Raw genomic sequence first — 18,515 nt, forward strand, 5'->3', positions numbered from 1 at the left:
AGAACCCAGTGTCTGCTCAGTAGTTATGAGTATATACCTGAATATTTTTGGCAGCAATAGATATAGACCAGCAAGCAAGCATTGAGACTAACCACTAAAAATTGGAGAAAATTTTTTTTATAGGAAAAAATTGGAGAAATTAACATAACAAAAAGATAAACCTTCAAGCAAAAGCAATAAACTTATATAGGGTAGGGAACAACTGAATACAACTATGCATTATCTAATTATTAGATAGAATGGGGGCTGGCACTTTACCAGTGTTCCTATGTTCACAATAGAAAAACTATACAAGTTCTGTTACATTGAGAAAAAGAAAAAGAAACCTCTTTTTGTGGCTTCCAGCCCTTGTAATTACATCTTTCACCTACAATTACCATTCTTTTATAACATCTCCAAATTAGGATTTCTTAACCCGTTCCTTTATTTTCTGTTGAGACCAATTCCCCTTTTTATTCGTTTCGCCATATACAATGCCTTTTCCAATTGAATCCGCATCTGAAATTCTTCAAGGGTTCTATAGACATCTTAAAACACCATTTATTGGAGCTTGAGAGAGTGATGTCATTCCTCCCTCTTCTGTGACTTAGATAAAAGACCATACTTAGTCTTAGCAGTTTTGATATCCTCTTCAAGTTCGACATACATTTTTACAGAAGACTCTGCAAAGTTACTCAAATGCCGCAGAAATTCCACCAAGCTTGATTGAAAACCATCAAAACCTGAAATCCAGTCCCCTGAAGCTTCATCTTTCAGCGCCTTTGCTGAATCAGTCTCATTATCAGCCTTCCATGATGGCAAAAATGGATGATTCACATCCTTCCCATGGTTCTTTTCTTGACGTGGTACAAAGCGAGCAGTTTCAGCTGCTAAATTTTTTATAGATTCTACAAGTTCTTTGACTTCAGACAAACTATTAAGCTTTTCCAACCAAAAAATACAGGTCGTATATATCGGAGGGCCATACTCGCTCAAGGGTGGGGGTGAGTGCCTCCTTTTTCTTTTCGGACGTTTTTGTGTAATTGAGACACATTTGTAAAGCCATCCAATTATAGCCTCAAGATAGGACTTCTGAGCACCAATCCACTTTGTAAAACTTGATGATAGAAAACTGAGTTCACTTTCAAGATGGAAAGTAATCTGGCGATGTGATTCTGATTGTATGGAGATTTTAGTGTTGCCATTGTTCAATGCTATTGAAATGATGCAAAACTGGCGCTTGTGGCACTCAAACATCACTTCCCACATCCTACTTAACCTGCAGTTATTTTGCAAAGATTGATAATGAAGCCCAAAAGTGAAGCACTTAAAATAATCTAAATAAACAAGACATGTAAATAAACCAGAGAAATATAAAAGGCTCAATCCGTGGAGACTTGAGTGTGTATTGAATAACTGAAAATAGCTCCTTCATGATTATACTGTTTTGTAATTTGCTAGCAGGCTAAAGAGCAAATATATATGTATAGAAATATGATCCCAGAAAAAAACTAATGTATACATATGATGGTTAGGAGTTGATATTGGTCTTAACAATGCCCCAATGTGTCACCTTTATGATATGGGGTGTACATGTTTAAATATCACTTCAAATTTTATAATCATGTTGTAAGTCGATCATTTCTATTTTGATTCAACCCATATCTTCTATGACCTTCCTAGGGAAAAGAAATGGTAAGCAATGATATAAAGTAGCAGTAAACAACAACAGAAAGCAAGAGTAGCCAACAAGTTCCAGTTCAAATGATACCTCCTTTCCTTGAAACAACAAGGTGGGCGCTGTGGTTGTGGGTTCAAAACCCGTAGGGTGTGTGTGAAACTTAATTTGAAATTTTAAAAGATTAGAGAGAGAGAGAGAGAGAGAGAATAAAGTTGTGAGGCATTTTTTTCTTTTTTTGGGTGGGGGGGGAGCTATAACAGTATTAAAGAATGTGTGTATAGTAAAAAGCTATTGCTACACCACTTTAATCCTTTGAAATAGGTAAACGTGGCACAAAGTTATTGGGCTTTCAAAATATAAAGCCCCATATATCAATAAGAAGTGAAGTTAGGCATCAATCATAGGGGAAAAAATAGGAAATGCCAAGTCTCAATGGGGGTAATATATTGGTATTTGGTAACTGGTTCATGTCCTACTTCCATGAATCATATCAGTAGGCCAACAAGCCTTGAATGCAATGAAATCAACTCACCAAAATACTTGTATGAACTCTGCTAGACACCAAGCTAACAAACAGGATAGGACTGTTCCATTATTTTTTAACTTCGAAATGCCCAACAACATGGTTTGATGTTCGGCCAAATGTCCAACTTTGATAAGCTCTTGTTTTTTGTTAGATCAAAATCACTGGCACAGAGTTGACAAAATAATTCCTTTAGATGGGCCTTCTAACTAAGGTCAAAGGTCCAACTGAGGTCATATTTATTTTCCTCTTCTTTTGGATAAGTAACAAAAAATATCTGAGGTCATATTGATTTTCATCTGCTGAAATGAAATGTATTTGAATTATAATAAGTATTTTAACTCAAATGATACTTCCTCCCCTTGAAAAAAGCAAGGTGAAGGATGAGGTTTGAGTTCCAAACTCACTAGGTGTGTGTTAGTGTGTAATTAATAATAAAAGATGAGTATTTTCATTAACCTGGAAAGAGCAAAAGGTAAAAGGGAGGCCCAAAATGAAGTGAATTAGCATATGGAAAATGATGACTGTTTGAGGGTAATTGCAGACATGGTACTAAATAAGGCTAAGTGCAGTAAAAATTCAAATAAAGGCATGCGCTATACTGAACGGCCCCATTGGTTTGGCTCATTCTTTCTACTTGCGGCTTCACGATCTAGCAACACAACGCAATAGCCAACCCCAATTATTTTGGATTAAGGCTTAGTTCAATGAGTTGAATAATGAAATATAATTGAATTAATGGACATAAAAAAAAATATTAAATCTTTTTTAGCTGCAACTGTGCCAGATAGCTAATGACTATTGGAATCCATAACAATATATGGTTCCTAATGGAATTTTTGTTTAAATAAAGTAATGATGAGAGAAAAGGCACATACCCTTCAATCAACTCCTCAAGTTGTGGCTGGAGCTCTGTGTCCCTCAAATCCTCAATCCTCTTTGATATAGATTCAATTCTGTGGATTGCAACTCTGATTCTTGAATGTAGATCCTTGACAACTGCACGAGTTTTATCAATTTTTTGGGGACTTTCCCCTTTTGATTCCAGTTGTCTTAAAATTTTACACTTCAAGTCGTAATCCTTTCTGACAATTCCGCTGGCCTAAAATTACGAGAATTTTATGTAAGTCATTAAAAAATGGTTATCAGGGACTACCCATATATTGAAACGTTTCAAAAGACATAGCAGGTCAACATATAGCACCTATCACCTCAAATTCATTAATCACAGATTTTACAAGATATACTGGACAACAATTTATGTATGACTTTCAGATCAAATGAGCTGATACATCCTGTAGAACAAGTTCTACACTTTCTCATGCATTTCCACACTTTCGGATATTTCACAATACTTATTGGATAAAAATCCACAAGATTCACAAGGCCCCAGCGATATTCTGTATATCTTTTGTCTTGTGTATATTAGGTAGCTTTGATCAACATTATCAAGTATAATACTTGTTTATCGGCAGGTACATGGTTGACAACAAATATCAAATTAGGTAAAGATATACAGAGAAGGAAGACTAAGTGATAAAGAAAAAAGGGAAGAACTTACCTATTTTGTCTTTGCAATTCAAATTTATATAAAATATTGACCTTTGGTCATTTATCTAGCTTCTGCTGAACATTATCCTATCCCAGTTGGACTTAAAGTTGCTTTCAACACAAAATCTGCTTTATAAAAAGTATTTTCATCCAAAGGTCCACTACATCATTTAAATGGCATATTGTTTGACTTAAAAAATACGTGTATTAACAAGAGCAAATAGAGTTACTGCAATGCACTTCACCATTACCACTGTAATGCCATTTCCTCATCATATTTACAAAAAACTATTTCCGAATCCACTAAATCATGTCATAGTCATGGTTTCTCTTTTCAGTTGTTCAAATTATGGTGACATTTATGCTTGTCTGATAATTCATATTATCCAAACTAGCAGGGAAAGTGAAGTCATGCCCTATACCAAACATTGCAGTGGTAAAAGCACAACTACATCTCCATGTTGAGCAAGTTATTTCAGCTAACTTCACTTTTCCTGATCAAGACGGTGAATACTAAGCTCATAAAGATATTTAATTTAACAGATAATGAATATGAAAAGGATAATATTAAAAGAAACACAAAAATTAACTTCTTGAGCACCCAAAAAATGATACCATAAAGATTAAACAACTGATTCAAAAAATCAAAATATTACAGGCATTGGAGATTAATCATTCTTCAGCTCATATGAGAAAAAAGGACAAAATTAGCAAATAAATCACATACAGAGTGAAAATATCAATCACATTAATAATAATGATGAACGAAGATGATAATTATTATATCAATTTAACTGCTGTGAGATCAACAGTACCTTGACTTCATCATATAGCTTCTTCTCCCATGCATATAGCCTATCCAAGGTTGAGGCATGACTGCCTGAGGTCATGCAGAAATTAATGGGCTCATCTAAATCGTCTTTTGAGTTCGCACCCAACAGATTTCTGGATGAAGAGGAATGGGATGATGTTGTCCTATGCCAAGTCAAATACTTTATGGAATCTTGAGCAGGGCCTAAAAAAACATTTAAAAAATAAAATGATTAGCTGAATAATTGAGGTATGTAGATCAAGACTTACCTTAATTGAAGAGACAAAATAATATAATACCTTAATACATGTGGTTTATAAAGAACAAGATTCTACTTCATGCACAGAAAATTTGAACCATGCCTGACAGAGGTGTTTGAATTAAACTCTAGCCATATAGAGCTCTGAACCCTTTTATAGATAGCTACAATATATGTTTCAATGATATATAAAATCTAAATATATTGCAACCCTTACTTTTAAGACTAATAAAAAAAAATACAATCTAAACATAAAAAGAGTATAAGAAAATCTTGGGATATTTTTTTATTGGTAAGTTACACATGCATAGGTTTTGAAGCTACAACCACACCCTTTACCTTGCTCTTACAAGAAGAAGAGGTGTCATTTGAGTTAGAGCTCAGTGGCAGAAAATATAAAGAAATATACCATTTAAAAGATAAAATAGGACACATAAACTATAGGCAAATAAATTCAGCTTAGTTACTTTTGTAACTTGTCATATTCTTATGACGTATACAACTAAGTAAGGAAAACATTAAGGATTGTGGATGATAAATTTTGACAAATCCCTATTTTATCTATTTATATTGACTGGAAAGCATCCAATGTTCATCACCTTACAGCATATGGAGACAGTGGTCCACATAACTGTGAAAGTCAACATCAAAAGACAAATTACCTAGGCAGTCTCTTAAAACCTGGAGGTCTCGGAGTGGTAAAAGGGGGCAGAAATAGGGTCCCCAATGGTATGTTGACATACTAATTTTCAAATATAGTTGTAGTATTAGATTATGCTTTTTTTTTTTGATAATTAAGAAAATATTATTAACAAAAAAAATTACTTCATACAAGAAGAATGAAGCAGCTAAAAAATATGTACAGAAAAAGAAAAAACAACACAAAGGGAATTATGCTAAGGTTATCAAGTTGATAAAATTTAATGTGTTAAGTAAATTTTCTGTGGGTGATGGTAATCAAATCTGTTTCTGCCATGACTGGTGGTGTGGGGATTCTAGTTTGAAGGATGTTTTTCCAAAATTATATCAAATTGCAGTTGATAAGTACGTGTCAATTTCATCATTCTTGTGTGGCACACATAATTGGAATCCAAAAATTTGGGGAGGATAGGATGTGCTGGAAACCAAATAAGAAAAAGGGCTTTAAGGTCAATGATTATTACCGACTATTTGGTGGCACTAGTGATCAATATTTCCCTTGGAAAAGCATATGGAAGCCAAAGGTCCCTCCTAGAGTGGCTTTCTTTGTATAAATTGCAGCCTTGGGGAAAATTCTGATGATTGACAGTTTTAAGGAGGAGGGTATGGATTACAGATTGGTGTTATATGTGCAAATGTAATGGTGAATCCGTTGATCACCTATATCTGCATTTCCTTATTGCTTCATATTTGTGGTCTACGGTATTGGGTTTGTTTGGAGTGTATTGGGTGATTTCAAAATCTGTTGTTGAGTTACTACCTTGCTGGCAATGTCGGTTTGGTCGTCATTGGAATGGTTATATATGGATGGATATCCCCCATTGTTTGATGTGGTGCATTCGGAGGGAAATACATAGCAGGAGCTTTGAAGATACAGAGAGAACTACGCCTGATCTCAAGTTATTCTTTTTTACTTTATTGGACTGGTTATTTTCAGTTTTTGATTTGCTAGATTTATGTAATGTTTGTAGTTAATTGTTTGTCCCCGTATACTTGGGTGACTCTTATTTGATATCAATGACACGTTATTACTTAACAAAAAAAATTGGAATCAAGGCTTGTTATTGTTGTTGTTGTTGAGACACAGTTGGAATCCTCAACGTAATTGGTATCCTCATGATTAAGATTTGGAAGCCGGGGAAATTTACTTTGAGCTTTTGTATTCCAACTTCTCTTCAAGGTTAGAGAAAGATCGAATATCCTAGACACCCTCAAAAGCAGGTAAATTTGATGTTTGCTATAATTATAAGCCTTGAGGGGTCCGATAGGAGTTTCATTCCTTTGAAGGAGAATTTGGATTGTCTAAAAGTGATGTGGGAGCACAACCAAAATTATTTTCAAATTTTCTTTATCTCGTAGGAGATTGGATTATTGATACTTTTATTTATAAATTCATATGGGGATTAGATTTGAGTTTAGATAGGGATTGGTTCCGAGATTAGTTTCAGCTTTCAGATAGGATTATCTTCTATTCCTAAAAGCTCTATAAAAGGATTCTAGATGGTTGCATTTTGAGACGATTGATTAATGAAATTTCAAATTATAGATTTTCCAAATTGTTGGGTGCTGATTCCTGACACCTTAGGTGTTGATGCCTAAATTTTCTTGCTTGCTGTTGATTTCAGGTAACCTATAAATGCTGATTCTTAGGGTTATCTTTTTAATTTTCTTGTTCTTTTACTTTCCTCTTGATTGTCCTGCATCACTAAGTCTCCAGAATCTATGCATGGACAGCAGTGATGAGTAGAATCTTGACAATAGACAATCTTCAAGAACAAAAATTAATGATTATTGATAGGTGTTGCAAGTGAAAGAAAAGCGGGGACTCAGATGACCATCTTTTACTTTATTGAATGGTGGCATGAGATATTTGGGCAAACGTCTATTTGGAATTGCTTGAGTTAAGCCAAAGACAGTGGCTCAGATGCTACACTGTTGGAAAGGGAGATTTCATCATCACAGACATTCTAAAGCTTCAATTATCCAAACCACTTCATCAAACAAAGAATGTCAAGATTATTGTATGAGTGAAGAGGATGTGAGTCAAAAGATAAGAGCAGAATGGATGAAGTAAGGAAGTGCATTAGGAGAATAATTCCTATTAAGTTAAAGGGAAAATTTTATAAGATTGGATGTTGGGATTTGAAATGAGGAAATGAGTAAGCTTCAATACATTCATAAAATAAATATAGCTAAAATGAGTGTTAAAATGAGTAAGTAGAAATATAAGGAAAGATAGGATTTGAAATGAGGAAATACGCTTAAAATAGTGCTGGCCCCCATTGATGAAAAGATGAGGGAGAGTCACTTGGAATGGTTTTATCATGTCCAAAGGAGAGAGATTAATACATCAATGAGAAAAAGTGAATTGATTCAAGTTATTAAAAAAAAAATAAGGGTAGAAGAAGACCAAAATAATACTAATAAAAGAAGTAAAAAAAAGGATATGTCAATTAAGGAAATAACAAAGAATACAACTTCAAATAGAACAGAACAGCGGAAAAGAATACACGTGTCCAACCCTTACTAGTTTGTTGAGGGTCCATAGCTGACCCCAAATTTTTGGGACTAAGGCTTGGTTGTTGTTGTTGTTGTTGTTGTTGTTGTTGGATATTGACATTGCAGATTATTTATTCTTCAAATTATATTTTAATTCAACATAGCATATCATGTGTAAAAGAGTCTCCCTAGAAAGAAAACAAAGTCTACTAATTCATTTGAGAATACTTTCCAGAAAATTATTGTTCTTCATTTTCTTATTATTTTATCAAAAACCTTTCTTCATTTAGTCTTCATCTATATTTTCCACCTAATTTGCAAGTATTGGAATATGCGACAAGATAAAGAAGAAGCCTGGAAGGACTTGTTCTTGTAGTCAATACTACAATACATGCATATTTCCCAGATTGAAGGGAACTTGAAATGTTTTTGCATGATCCTGAGTTTGTCAAACTGGTTATGGACAACTTACAAATTGAAGTAGCATGAGGTTCTACAGGTTGCAAATTATAGGATGCAATTACAGGACAGGTATCATTTCAATTTATTGGTAGATTAACACAATTATATTATGGCATCTTTAAGATAGAAATTCCAGAATGTCCAATACAATCATAAATGAGTCTATGTATCATAACAGGCCAAAACATTTTTGAAACCAAGAACTCGTCCCATGCTGAACATCCTGGATTTTAGTGCCCAAGTTTGTTCAATCCCAAACATGATTTTTTGTTGTACCTCTATGACATAAAAGAGTAAAGTAATCAGAAAGAAAAAAGACAAGTAGCCTACCTTCTTGAACTTGGCTTGGGTCCTCTCCACAAGAGAAACAGGCCTTCATGAATGTAGATACCATTGACCCACCTCCTACAATAGAGGATTCTCTTGTTAAGACTTTTACCAATAGACATCAGGATAAGAAATCTCGAATAACTTCCTAGAGTCTTTTGCTAACATCAAAAAATCCTTTAAGCATTAGCAATAAGCCCCACTCATGCAGGACATATCTGCTGCATTACAGATTGGGCGCATGAATGTTACTGCATAAAAAAGCAGAGTATTGTCCTGCAGCCTTGATAGTGTATACAACTTTCTAACCAAATCATAGTAGCCAATATTCATGAGAGATCAAATGAGAAGGGAAAAAAACAATAGAGAGATCTTACTTTCTTTCCCTGGTAATATTGGACGGAAATGAAACTTATTTGCTTCAAGCATCCTTGGAACTTCTTTGCCAGACTCGGATGCTTTTATAAAGAGAAATTCAATATCTTTTATACTTGAATAGAAGTCCTTAGCCACAACCTTGTTCTCAATACAATCTTCTTTCAGTGGTGTTTTATTTGTGTCGGTACAAAGCACAACAACCTTAGATGAGGTTCTCAATGGTGACAAAGAAGGGGAGTTGTCTTTCTCCCCATTCAAGAACTCAGTATCTGAAGCTTCATTTCCAGCAGAAGACGAACTAGGTGAAGCATTATCAGCAACATGATTTTGTGCCCTATTAAGATTTTCAAACCTTCGGACCAGTGTTTCCGTGGTAGGCTCATCACCAAATTCATCATCTGAATCCTGAGATTCTTCCCTCCCATTAAAAGACACCTTTTCCTCCTCATCTTCCATCTCAGAAACTCCCTCCTCTTCTCTGAACCGTCTTATATCATCAGCATTCTCCAACCCTTGGTTCATCCCCTTCTCATACTCATTATCATCTGAATGAAAGAGACCAAAATAATCCCATGCTGGAGTTTCTGGGGGGTGGGAAGAACCTTCAAATGAGGATGTTTCAGGTCTTTCAGTGGAATGAGGTGTGGTATTCTGCAGGGTAGTCGACGAGGTTACTGTTCCTATAACAGGTAAAGAAGGTTTTTCTTCAACCTTTTTGGACAAAGTACTCCTGAATCTCACATGATTCGCCTGAAATTGACTATGGTTTGGAGGAGAAGGAGATGGAGAGAAGGTTTCAGTTGCATCTACACGTTGGGAGGCAGATGGAGAAGAGAATGAGAACTGGGAAAGGGACTTCTCAGTTAAAGCAAGTGGTTCTGGTGTTGCATTGGTAGAAGTATACAAAGAAGATTCTATAGGAGCTTCAGGCTCAACAAATTTTCTAAGAGCAGTTCCTGTAGTTTTAAGGGATTGAATATATGTAAGATGAGCAGCTGCTAGTGCACACCTGCCATCAAGTGCTTGCCTAACAAACTTCTTCCTTTCACGACATAGCTGCAGAGCCTTATCTTCCTCTATTTTAGAGCTTGATACCCCCATTACGATTAGAGATCACACTTACCACGTAACCCAGAAATAGGCTTCTCCCTGGAAAATTATTCAATACCAAAAATTATTAAAGAGACATCAAAAGTCACTCCTCTTGAGGCCATAACTTACTTATAAATAAACAAACAAACAAAAGCCATGTAGCAATAGATCAGTCTCCAACTTCTCTACAACTCAACATTGTTTAAAACATTTTATAGCACATGAAGTAGAGTTAAAAACATAGAATAACAATGTTTCTACCTACTCCACACCTTCCCTTTATGGCAAAAAAAGGTGAAAGATTATACAAAATTTCAAATCATAGTTTCCACCGTATTTTTCTACCAATCAATAGCCCAAGATCACACAAATTCTTTGATAAAAGACAGGTACAAGATGGAAATTTACCGCAAGAAAAGTAAAAGGCACAAATGAGACTCGTGCTTTCAAGAAACCGCTTCTAAATATAAAATTGGGGGAAGCATATGAACAGCCAAAAGTTACAAGTCTTACATCAAATTTGTTATTATAAATAAACAAATGTCGCCAGATGAAACAGAAATGCATCGAATAGATCTGCTGAAGAAATGCATAACAATGTATTGGCACCATAACCACAACAAACAACAAAAAGAAGAAAAGCGGTCACACTTTAAAGTAATCAATTAAGAGCGAAAAAGCCACAAGAAAAAGACTTGATTTTGTAAGCAATGTCTTTTCCCTATTTTCTTTCCAGAAACAAAACATAGGATGAATGTAAATGCCATAAGAGATCGTAATTCGGACCAGGTTCTAGATCTCAACTTCAAACAAGAAAATCAATCCAGCCCCCCTTGAACCGCTCAAGTAAATGATAGGAATAGAATAATAAAAAGGGAATGTTCAGAATAGATAGCTTTAGTTTCATGCTAGAACATTATAGAAACCAACAAAATAGAGTAAAGGGAACCAACTCAAAAGTCACTAATCTCAAAAGCTCAGCCTATAAAGAAGAAAACCCGAATAAAGGAAAGTGATGGAAGAACGGGAATCTTTACCTCTATGAAGAATAGAATATTCATAATTTAGTCCTAAAAAGCATAACTTTATAACTGTACCAAGATAAAGTTATTTAAAACACAAAATTTCCAGAAAATTCATGAACTGCTACTCTATTTAGCTTGAAATTAATTCCCAAGTCAATACCCATAATCTAGAAAACTCTATTTGTGCTTGTTTAAACTAAACAAACAAAGAGAAAACGGAAAACCCACCAGAGGTTAATAACTAATAACACTCATAAAGAATAAACCCAGTTCACTAAAAACAAGAATTGCATAAAAACAGATCAAAATTCACATAAAGCAATATCAAAAATCAGAGCTTGAGCAGTTGAACATGCACAATAAAGCAAAGAAGTTTGTGTTGATTGAACAGAAAGCAGACAACAACCAAGATTAGATTAGAAACCAAAGCAATTCAATTCAATCAAAACCAACCAAAACCAAAATCCAATACAAAAAACAGCATGTAGAAGCAAAAGATAAGAGAAATTGTGGGACTTGATGTACCTGAGGAGGTGAATTGAAGTCAATCAAAATCGGTATAGTACTGTAAGAACTTGGATTTCAGAGAAAACCCATATGCAGAGATGTGTCTATGAGTTTGTGAGAGAGAGAGAAAGAAAGGTAGACAGAATTTGCGAATCTATTGTGATGGACCCATGGGCTATGGCTGTTTCCATGCAAAAAAGGCACATAGAAATAAAGATAGAAAGAAAAGACACGAATCTATACTCTATAGTGATGGACCCATGGGCACGTCTTACATCATTAACATATAAGACATGCACTGTGGAACCCACTTCCCAACCCAACTTTGCTAAAGTTTCCAGTTATACACTTTCTTACTCAGAAAGTAGTAGCACGTGAGTCTTACTCGCTTTCCTTTTAGAGGGGTAAAAAGTTTAAAAAAAAAAAAAAAACAATAAATTAATGACATTAAATTTTTGGAATAAATTATAATTACTGCATAATAAAAATAATTTTAATGGGATCTAATAGATTTCTGTTAACTTGTGTCCTAAAGATTAAAGAGTGCAAGTTAAAGTGTAGTTAATATTTTATTAATTGATATTTTATATGCTTTTCAAAAAATTAAAGTCAGGTTATGCACAAATATAAAATAAAAAGATGTGGGTTCCAGTTAGTTTAATTGGTAAAATTTCTGATGGTTGAATAAGAGATCTAGAATTCAATTCCCGCCTACACCAAAAATCGATTGGTGTCTTGGTCTGATGTAAAGAACTATCATTAAGAACGGATGTCATAGGTTGAAATTCTCAAAAACAAAATAAAATAAATAGATAACATAATCATTGCGCTTATAATTTTTTTTTTTTTTTGGGAGAAAACTGATAACTTAATTAATAAATTTAGTCATTATCGGCTAGAAGTTAAGCATTAAGGTGGACAAGAAAATTTTACATCCGAGATTAAATGGACAATTAAGGTAAAGAAATCATCTTCACTTTTTAAACTTTGTGATGTAAACTAATGAATTATTAATGAGTTTAATTTTGGACTCAACAAACAAATATGTGTGGACACCTATTAACAAGATCATACAACAATAAATTATGAAAAAGTCATAAAAAAATTATTATTGTACTAACTCTATTAAATGTATAAGAAAACAAAAGTAGTTGTCTGGACTTGTAAATCTAGTAGACTATACTAGTAAAATACTGACACTAGCTACATTTTTAACCGTGCATATGGAGCTGGATTTGGAAGTATTTGGATCTGGAGAACAGAAAAGAATGACTTGTTTAAGGAATGAAGGTCATTAACGGCTTGTTGGTAGTGACAAATAATATATATATAATAAAAAAGGATTAGAATATTTTCTTATCTTTTTAATCAACTTTTTGCTTGGCGGTGAGGAAAGAAGTATTGGCATTAAACAAACACAAGGCTGAAAGAGAGCCGAGGTGGATCACAACTTTTAGGAGAATCCTTTAGCTTTCTCTCTAAAGCATCCTTTTTCATTATAGATTAGTTTAAACTTTAAAGTTTAAAGTTTAAAGTAGTAATTCGTGGACAGAATCAAATTGGAATATTGTCAAACAAGGTCAATAGAAAGGAGTTTTTACTTCTCATTTTCTTTTTAGGATAAAATACTATTATTGTTCTTAAACTTTATTAAAAATTTATTTTTCGTCCTTAAATTTTAAAAAAGGAAAATTCATCCTTAAATTTTGTAAAGAGTTTTTTGAATAGTATAGAGACAAAGTTAAGGATGAAAAAAAAAATTCAATAGTTTAGGGATGAAAAACAAATTTTAGCATAAGTTTAAGGATGTAAATGCACAATTATACCCGGACCCAAAAACAAGTGATGGGCTCAAGCCCAATGAGCTTTATACAATAAAATTTGTAAAGTATGGGTTTGAAACTTAGATTTGGGATGTTGAAAGTTGATTAACAGGCTAAAGTGTCACAATCTATGCAAATGATAAGTAAATATGACAAAGAAACCTCATCGGATGTAAGCCGATGACGAGTTGTATAGTACTTCTCTTTCTATGCCAAAGATTACAATTCTTAGTTCTTTTTTTAAGCTCAGAAGCAGGTCCCCCTTCTTTCCTCTCTCGTCTTTTTATATACTTCTTCTTCCCTTTTTCATCCACGTGTCATGCAAACCTTCCCCTTAAATACTTGTCCCATCTACCACCTTCTTGAAGTCTTCAAATAATAGCATGAATGTTGAATTCTACTATTCAGATATCATTTCTCCATTAATGCGGCCAGGGAGGTAGATGCAGGGCCTTTAATGTGGTAATAGCAGTTTTTTCCTCAGATATTTCTCACACGTTCTTGCTTCTAAAGGATGCTTAGATCACACTTTTACCCACCAGTTCTTCCAAAATTCTGCCTCCAATCCGTCTAGCAAGTCCCAGGGCCATTGCTGGGTCTGTCCGAGGATATACTCCTCCTCGAACAACTCCTCGGACCACTATAGTGCTGACTGACCTGTGGGCCTATGGACCCTGACCAAACAGACTTGTATTAACCAATCAGACCCAAAACTCAAACGTTTGTTCGAACATTTTTTACATTCCACAAAGGACATAAATAAAACATTTTCAATAGTTTAAAGACAAAATATGAACTTTTCAATAGTTTAGGGACAAAAAATGAACTTCTTAAAATTTAAAGATGAAAAACAAACTTTTAGTAAAATTTAGGGACCAAAATAGTATTTTACCATTTTTTTTTTTAATCTTTTTTAGTCAAGGTCAAGTTTTTAGTTTAATTTTTACAATGTTATACCACTTTGCTATAATTTTTTGTTAAATGAGTATTATGATAAACTAATCTTTGAATTAAATTGTATACTGTCCTTGTTTGTAAAATAACAAAATGATTGGATGATAGAAATCATCTCATCATAAAATATTTTAAGGCTCCACAAATTTTGTAAAATACTTTTAAGAAAACATTTGCAATATTTTCTAATGTTTGTTTCATTGTAAAACATTGTTCAAACCCAAAAACATTTTATGTTGACTAAAAAACACAACTGTAAAATGTTTTATCAAATTTTATTCATAAATCATTTTTTAAAACTCAAACACCCCTCCCTTCTCCTTTTCTTGTATGCATGGATGCCAGTGGTGGCTAGTACTAATGGCCATTAGCCTGACATTGGGCTTTGTGGTTGTCAACTCGAGCAAAGATCATGAGCGCGGCAAGTTTCACGATGGAAAATTATTAGAATAATAGAAATTATATAATGAAATTTCTATAAATTTCTGAAAAAATCTTGATAGTAGGATTTTAATTGGAATGATACTTTTTGAATTATCAAGAGCAAACGATATAGATTGAAATTCTTTATAAAAAAAACTTAAAAACTATATGTAAAACATAAGTTTAGAAATCAAATAGCAAATAAATTCTTATTAATATGAAATTAGTGTATCTTAAGAATAAAGAGAATGTATAACTTTTTTTTCTTTTCACAAAAAAAAAAAAATCTGAATTAATGAAACCTAACTGAAAGTATAAAAATTCCAACACTACCTCCCTCTCTCACCTTCTCCATGTCACTACCACCATCTCCTTCCATGTACTTCCTTGAGCCACCACCCCTCTCACCTCTTGCACATTGAAATCTACACCACTTCTCCTTTCCCTTTCACCACACCACCCCTACAACTAAAACTGTCTAAATATTTTTCTGTGAGCTTTGGTCAGTTTTAACTTTTAACATAAATTGTCAAGGGTTTTATAGCTAAATTAACATCTCTTTATATACAAAGTGCTTAGGGGTTTAGAAGAGAAATGGTTCAAACTACGGAATTAGGAGTATATTGTAATTATCTCTTTACCAAAAAAAAAAAAAAAAACTTCAACATAAATTCAAACTAAAAAAAAAAATCCTGTTTCCAAATAACAAAAGAACAAGTCCCTTACTCTAAAAACTTCTTCTTCTATGCCTTGAAATAAATGAACCTAACCCCACCACTTTTGCACCCATGATGAGTGTTTAAATCTCTACACCTAAAAAAGTTTCTACTACTAAAGCCATAATCCAATGGTAAATTTCAATTGAAACCTTCTTCTTTTTTTCTGAGAATTCCAATTGAAAGTTGAAGCCTTATAGCAAAGCTAACGACCATCTTTTCATTAGTCAGCAAATGGACCAACCCAGACTAAACATACAAAAAGTTCTCTATTTTCCTTTGTGTCCATCAATACCATCATTAGAGAACAGCCGATTACCAATAAGTTATAATTAGGTGTGCAGTAAGTAACAGTGTGAGCAACCAAAATTTGCTGGGCTGGCATTCTTTTGCCGCCACTATGAATTGACCCTTTTTGTTCCTTTTAACATAATTCTTCATGACAAGTCAATTTGCAATAATATTAAGTTTGATTAAATATACCTACCTACTTGATGTTTCATGAAACAGGTTTGATGATTGAAGACAAGAAGATATAGAATTTAGATCAACTACTCCAATTTTAGTCCCAATAAGGTGAAGAAAAAAACAGTAAAGGAGGGGGGAAAACAACAGGATGGTAGTAAAAGTGCGTGTGCATGATTCTTTTCCATAAAGTAGTTCATATTTTACCAAAAACATTGCTTCATCTCAAACCCCTCCTCTTAGAACTTACTAATCAACTTTTCTGATATAATTAACAGCAATAATTTTGTTTATGTTCAATTTTCTTTTTTACCCTTCTACGTTGATTTCACACATGATGCTCCATGATCAATACACATTCTAAATATGTTATTGAAAAAAAAAAAGAAAAAAAAAAAGAAGACAGAATTAAATAATAATCTTTGTATTTTTGTGAATTTGTAGTTGTACAGTAGAGAGCCTTTATATACGGGCAATAGGTGTGCACAGCAAGTAAAGTACGATACAAGAAAAATAAACCGACTTGATTGGTCACCCAAATTTTCAATCAAGCTTTTGTTCCACTGTTAATCCATTACAAATTCTAATGCTCTTATAGTTGTAAAATTCAAGCCCATCTCAAATCTTTTGAGGTAATTTTTTTTTTTTTTTTTTAAGAAGAATCTCCTAAAGTAAGTTTGGTACTATTAAAGCCCGCATCTAATTCCCTTATAATCTATAAGCTGCTATGCTTATGCATTTATGATACTAAAATAAATGTCAAGATCTTACATATTCTCAATATTATAGGATGATTCCCTATGTTTTCTCTATTAGATCACTCAGGAAAATTAAACACTATAAACCCAATTTTCAGTGGTCCTCTTCAAATGGAAAAGGGCACACATGATTCTTCCAATATATTTTTGTTATTTGCCATTTTCCGTTAGTTTTTGGAATAAGGAAGAACCTTGGTCGGCTGTCTGTAAATTTTTTTTTTTTTTTTTTTTTTTTTTTTAAGTGAGAGGGAGACCCTTGGACTGTAAAACATATTTTACTCATTAGTCAATTTTTGTTTCTTCTCCTGTTCAAATTTTTGAACAGAAAAGTTGTGCCTTCACACTTGTGCTGCGAATGGTGATGCAACGAGAAAAAATTATGTTTAAACTTCAAGTGCTGACAACAACGTTAGCTTAGATGGTTTATTAGTGGATGATGTGACTATTTTTCGTTTATATAAAGTGAGATGTCCATTTAAAATTTCATTGAAAGAAAGCTGGACACTTTTTTTTGTTGTGTTTATTATTATTCAATGGCTTGTGTTCCTATCATGGCCATATTAATAATTGTCATTATTTATCTTTCTCTTTTCCTCTCTTGGGGCAAAACTGGGTCAGAAATTCAAGTTACTTAACATTAAATAATACATTGTTTGGAACTATGCTTTTGTCATGCAAGTATAACGCTCCATCTATGTTAACCAAAAAAAAAAACTCTCCATCTATTTGCTGCATGCCCTCTGAACTCCATCTGTCATGTAAGTATAACTTATCTGATTTATATATATAATAAGAGGTAAAACTGAGAGAAAATTCAATTAAATTTCAAATTGAAATTAAATTAGAGTCTAATTTTACACCATGTGTCCCATCTAATGTAAGTTTTTAAAATTTTTGTGTCAAGTGAGTTAATTCAATGTAAAAATTGGATTTCAATTAAAGTTTAATTTTGTGTTATGTGTCTCATCTAATCTAAGTTTTTAAATTTTTGTGTCAAATGGGTTAATTTAGTATAAAAAACGAGGAGTCCAATATAAGTAAACCATAAAAAATATAATTTTTGAATTAATTTATATTTATGAGTTTTTTTTTGTAAAACTAAAAAAATTCAAGTTTATAAGTCATATATATATAATAGCCAAAACTAAGAGAAAATCCAATTTAATTCTAAACTTGAGTCTAATTTTGCGCGACATGTCTCATCTAATTTTTAAATTTGTGTGTCAAATGAATTATTATGTGCAAAAATTAAATAGTTTAAATTCAATTAGATTCTAAATTGAATTTTAATTGGAATTCAATTTTACTCATTTGTTCTGTCTAATTTTTTAATTTTTGTAGCAAGTAAATTATTGAATGCAAAAACAGAAGAGTCTAGATCTAATCAGATTTTAAATTTTATATATATATATATATATATATATATATATAATTGTGATTGTTTTTAAATGTATCCGTGTATATGTACGGAATTACACACTAGTATCCTTTCAAAAAAGATGGAAAGAGGTTCAAATTCACTTATTGGAAAGTGGTTGATAATTTGTCATGGATCATGTTAACGAGTGCTCTTAAGGTAATTG

General features: G+C 33.1%; 1 protein-coding gene across 1 annotated transcript; it reads right to left on the minus strand.

Annotated features, from left to right (window-relative positions):
* Positions 1–162: 162 nt before the first annotated feature.
* Positions 163–11,957, minus strand: LOC142607490 (uncharacterized). The gene is made up of 6 exons (XM_075779005.1): positions 11,812–11,957; positions 9,169–10,318; positions 8,795–8,869; positions 4,550–4,749; positions 3,062–3,285; positions 163–1,258 (listed from the first exon to the last, which is right to left on the minus strand). The coding sequence occupies exons 2-6, from the start codon at positions 10,268–10,270 to the stop codon at positions 565–567; spliced, it is 2,295 nt and encodes a 764-aa protein (XP_075635120.1). The 5' UTR covers positions 10,271–10,318; positions 11,812–11,957; the 3' UTR covers positions 163–564.
* Positions 11,958–18,515: the final 6,558 nt, after the last annotated feature.

The sequence above is a fragment of the Castanea sativa genome, chromosome 8 (assembly GCF_040712315.1).
Source record: "Castanea sativa cultivar Marrone di Chiusa Pesio chromosome 8, ASM4071231v1".
Lineage (NCBI taxonomy): Eukaryota > Viridiplantae > Streptophyta > Magnoliopsida > Fagales > Fagaceae > Castanea > Castanea sativa.

Bases quoted from the DNA above. Each gene is read 5' to 3' on its own strand.
- LOC142607490 (XM_075779005.1), bottom strand. From the start codon at position 10,270: ATGGGGGTATCAAGCTCTAAAATAGAGGAAGATAAGGCTCTGCAGCTA. The intron at 4,750-8,794 runs GTAGGCTACTTG...ATGTTTTTTTAG, and splicing joins CCCAAGCCAAGTTCAAGAAG to GCCCTGCTCAAGATTCCATA. The intron at 1,259-3,061 runs GTATGTGCCTTT...AAATAACTGCAG, and splicing joins CTTGAGGAGTTGATTGAAGG to GTTAAGTAGGATGTGGGAAG.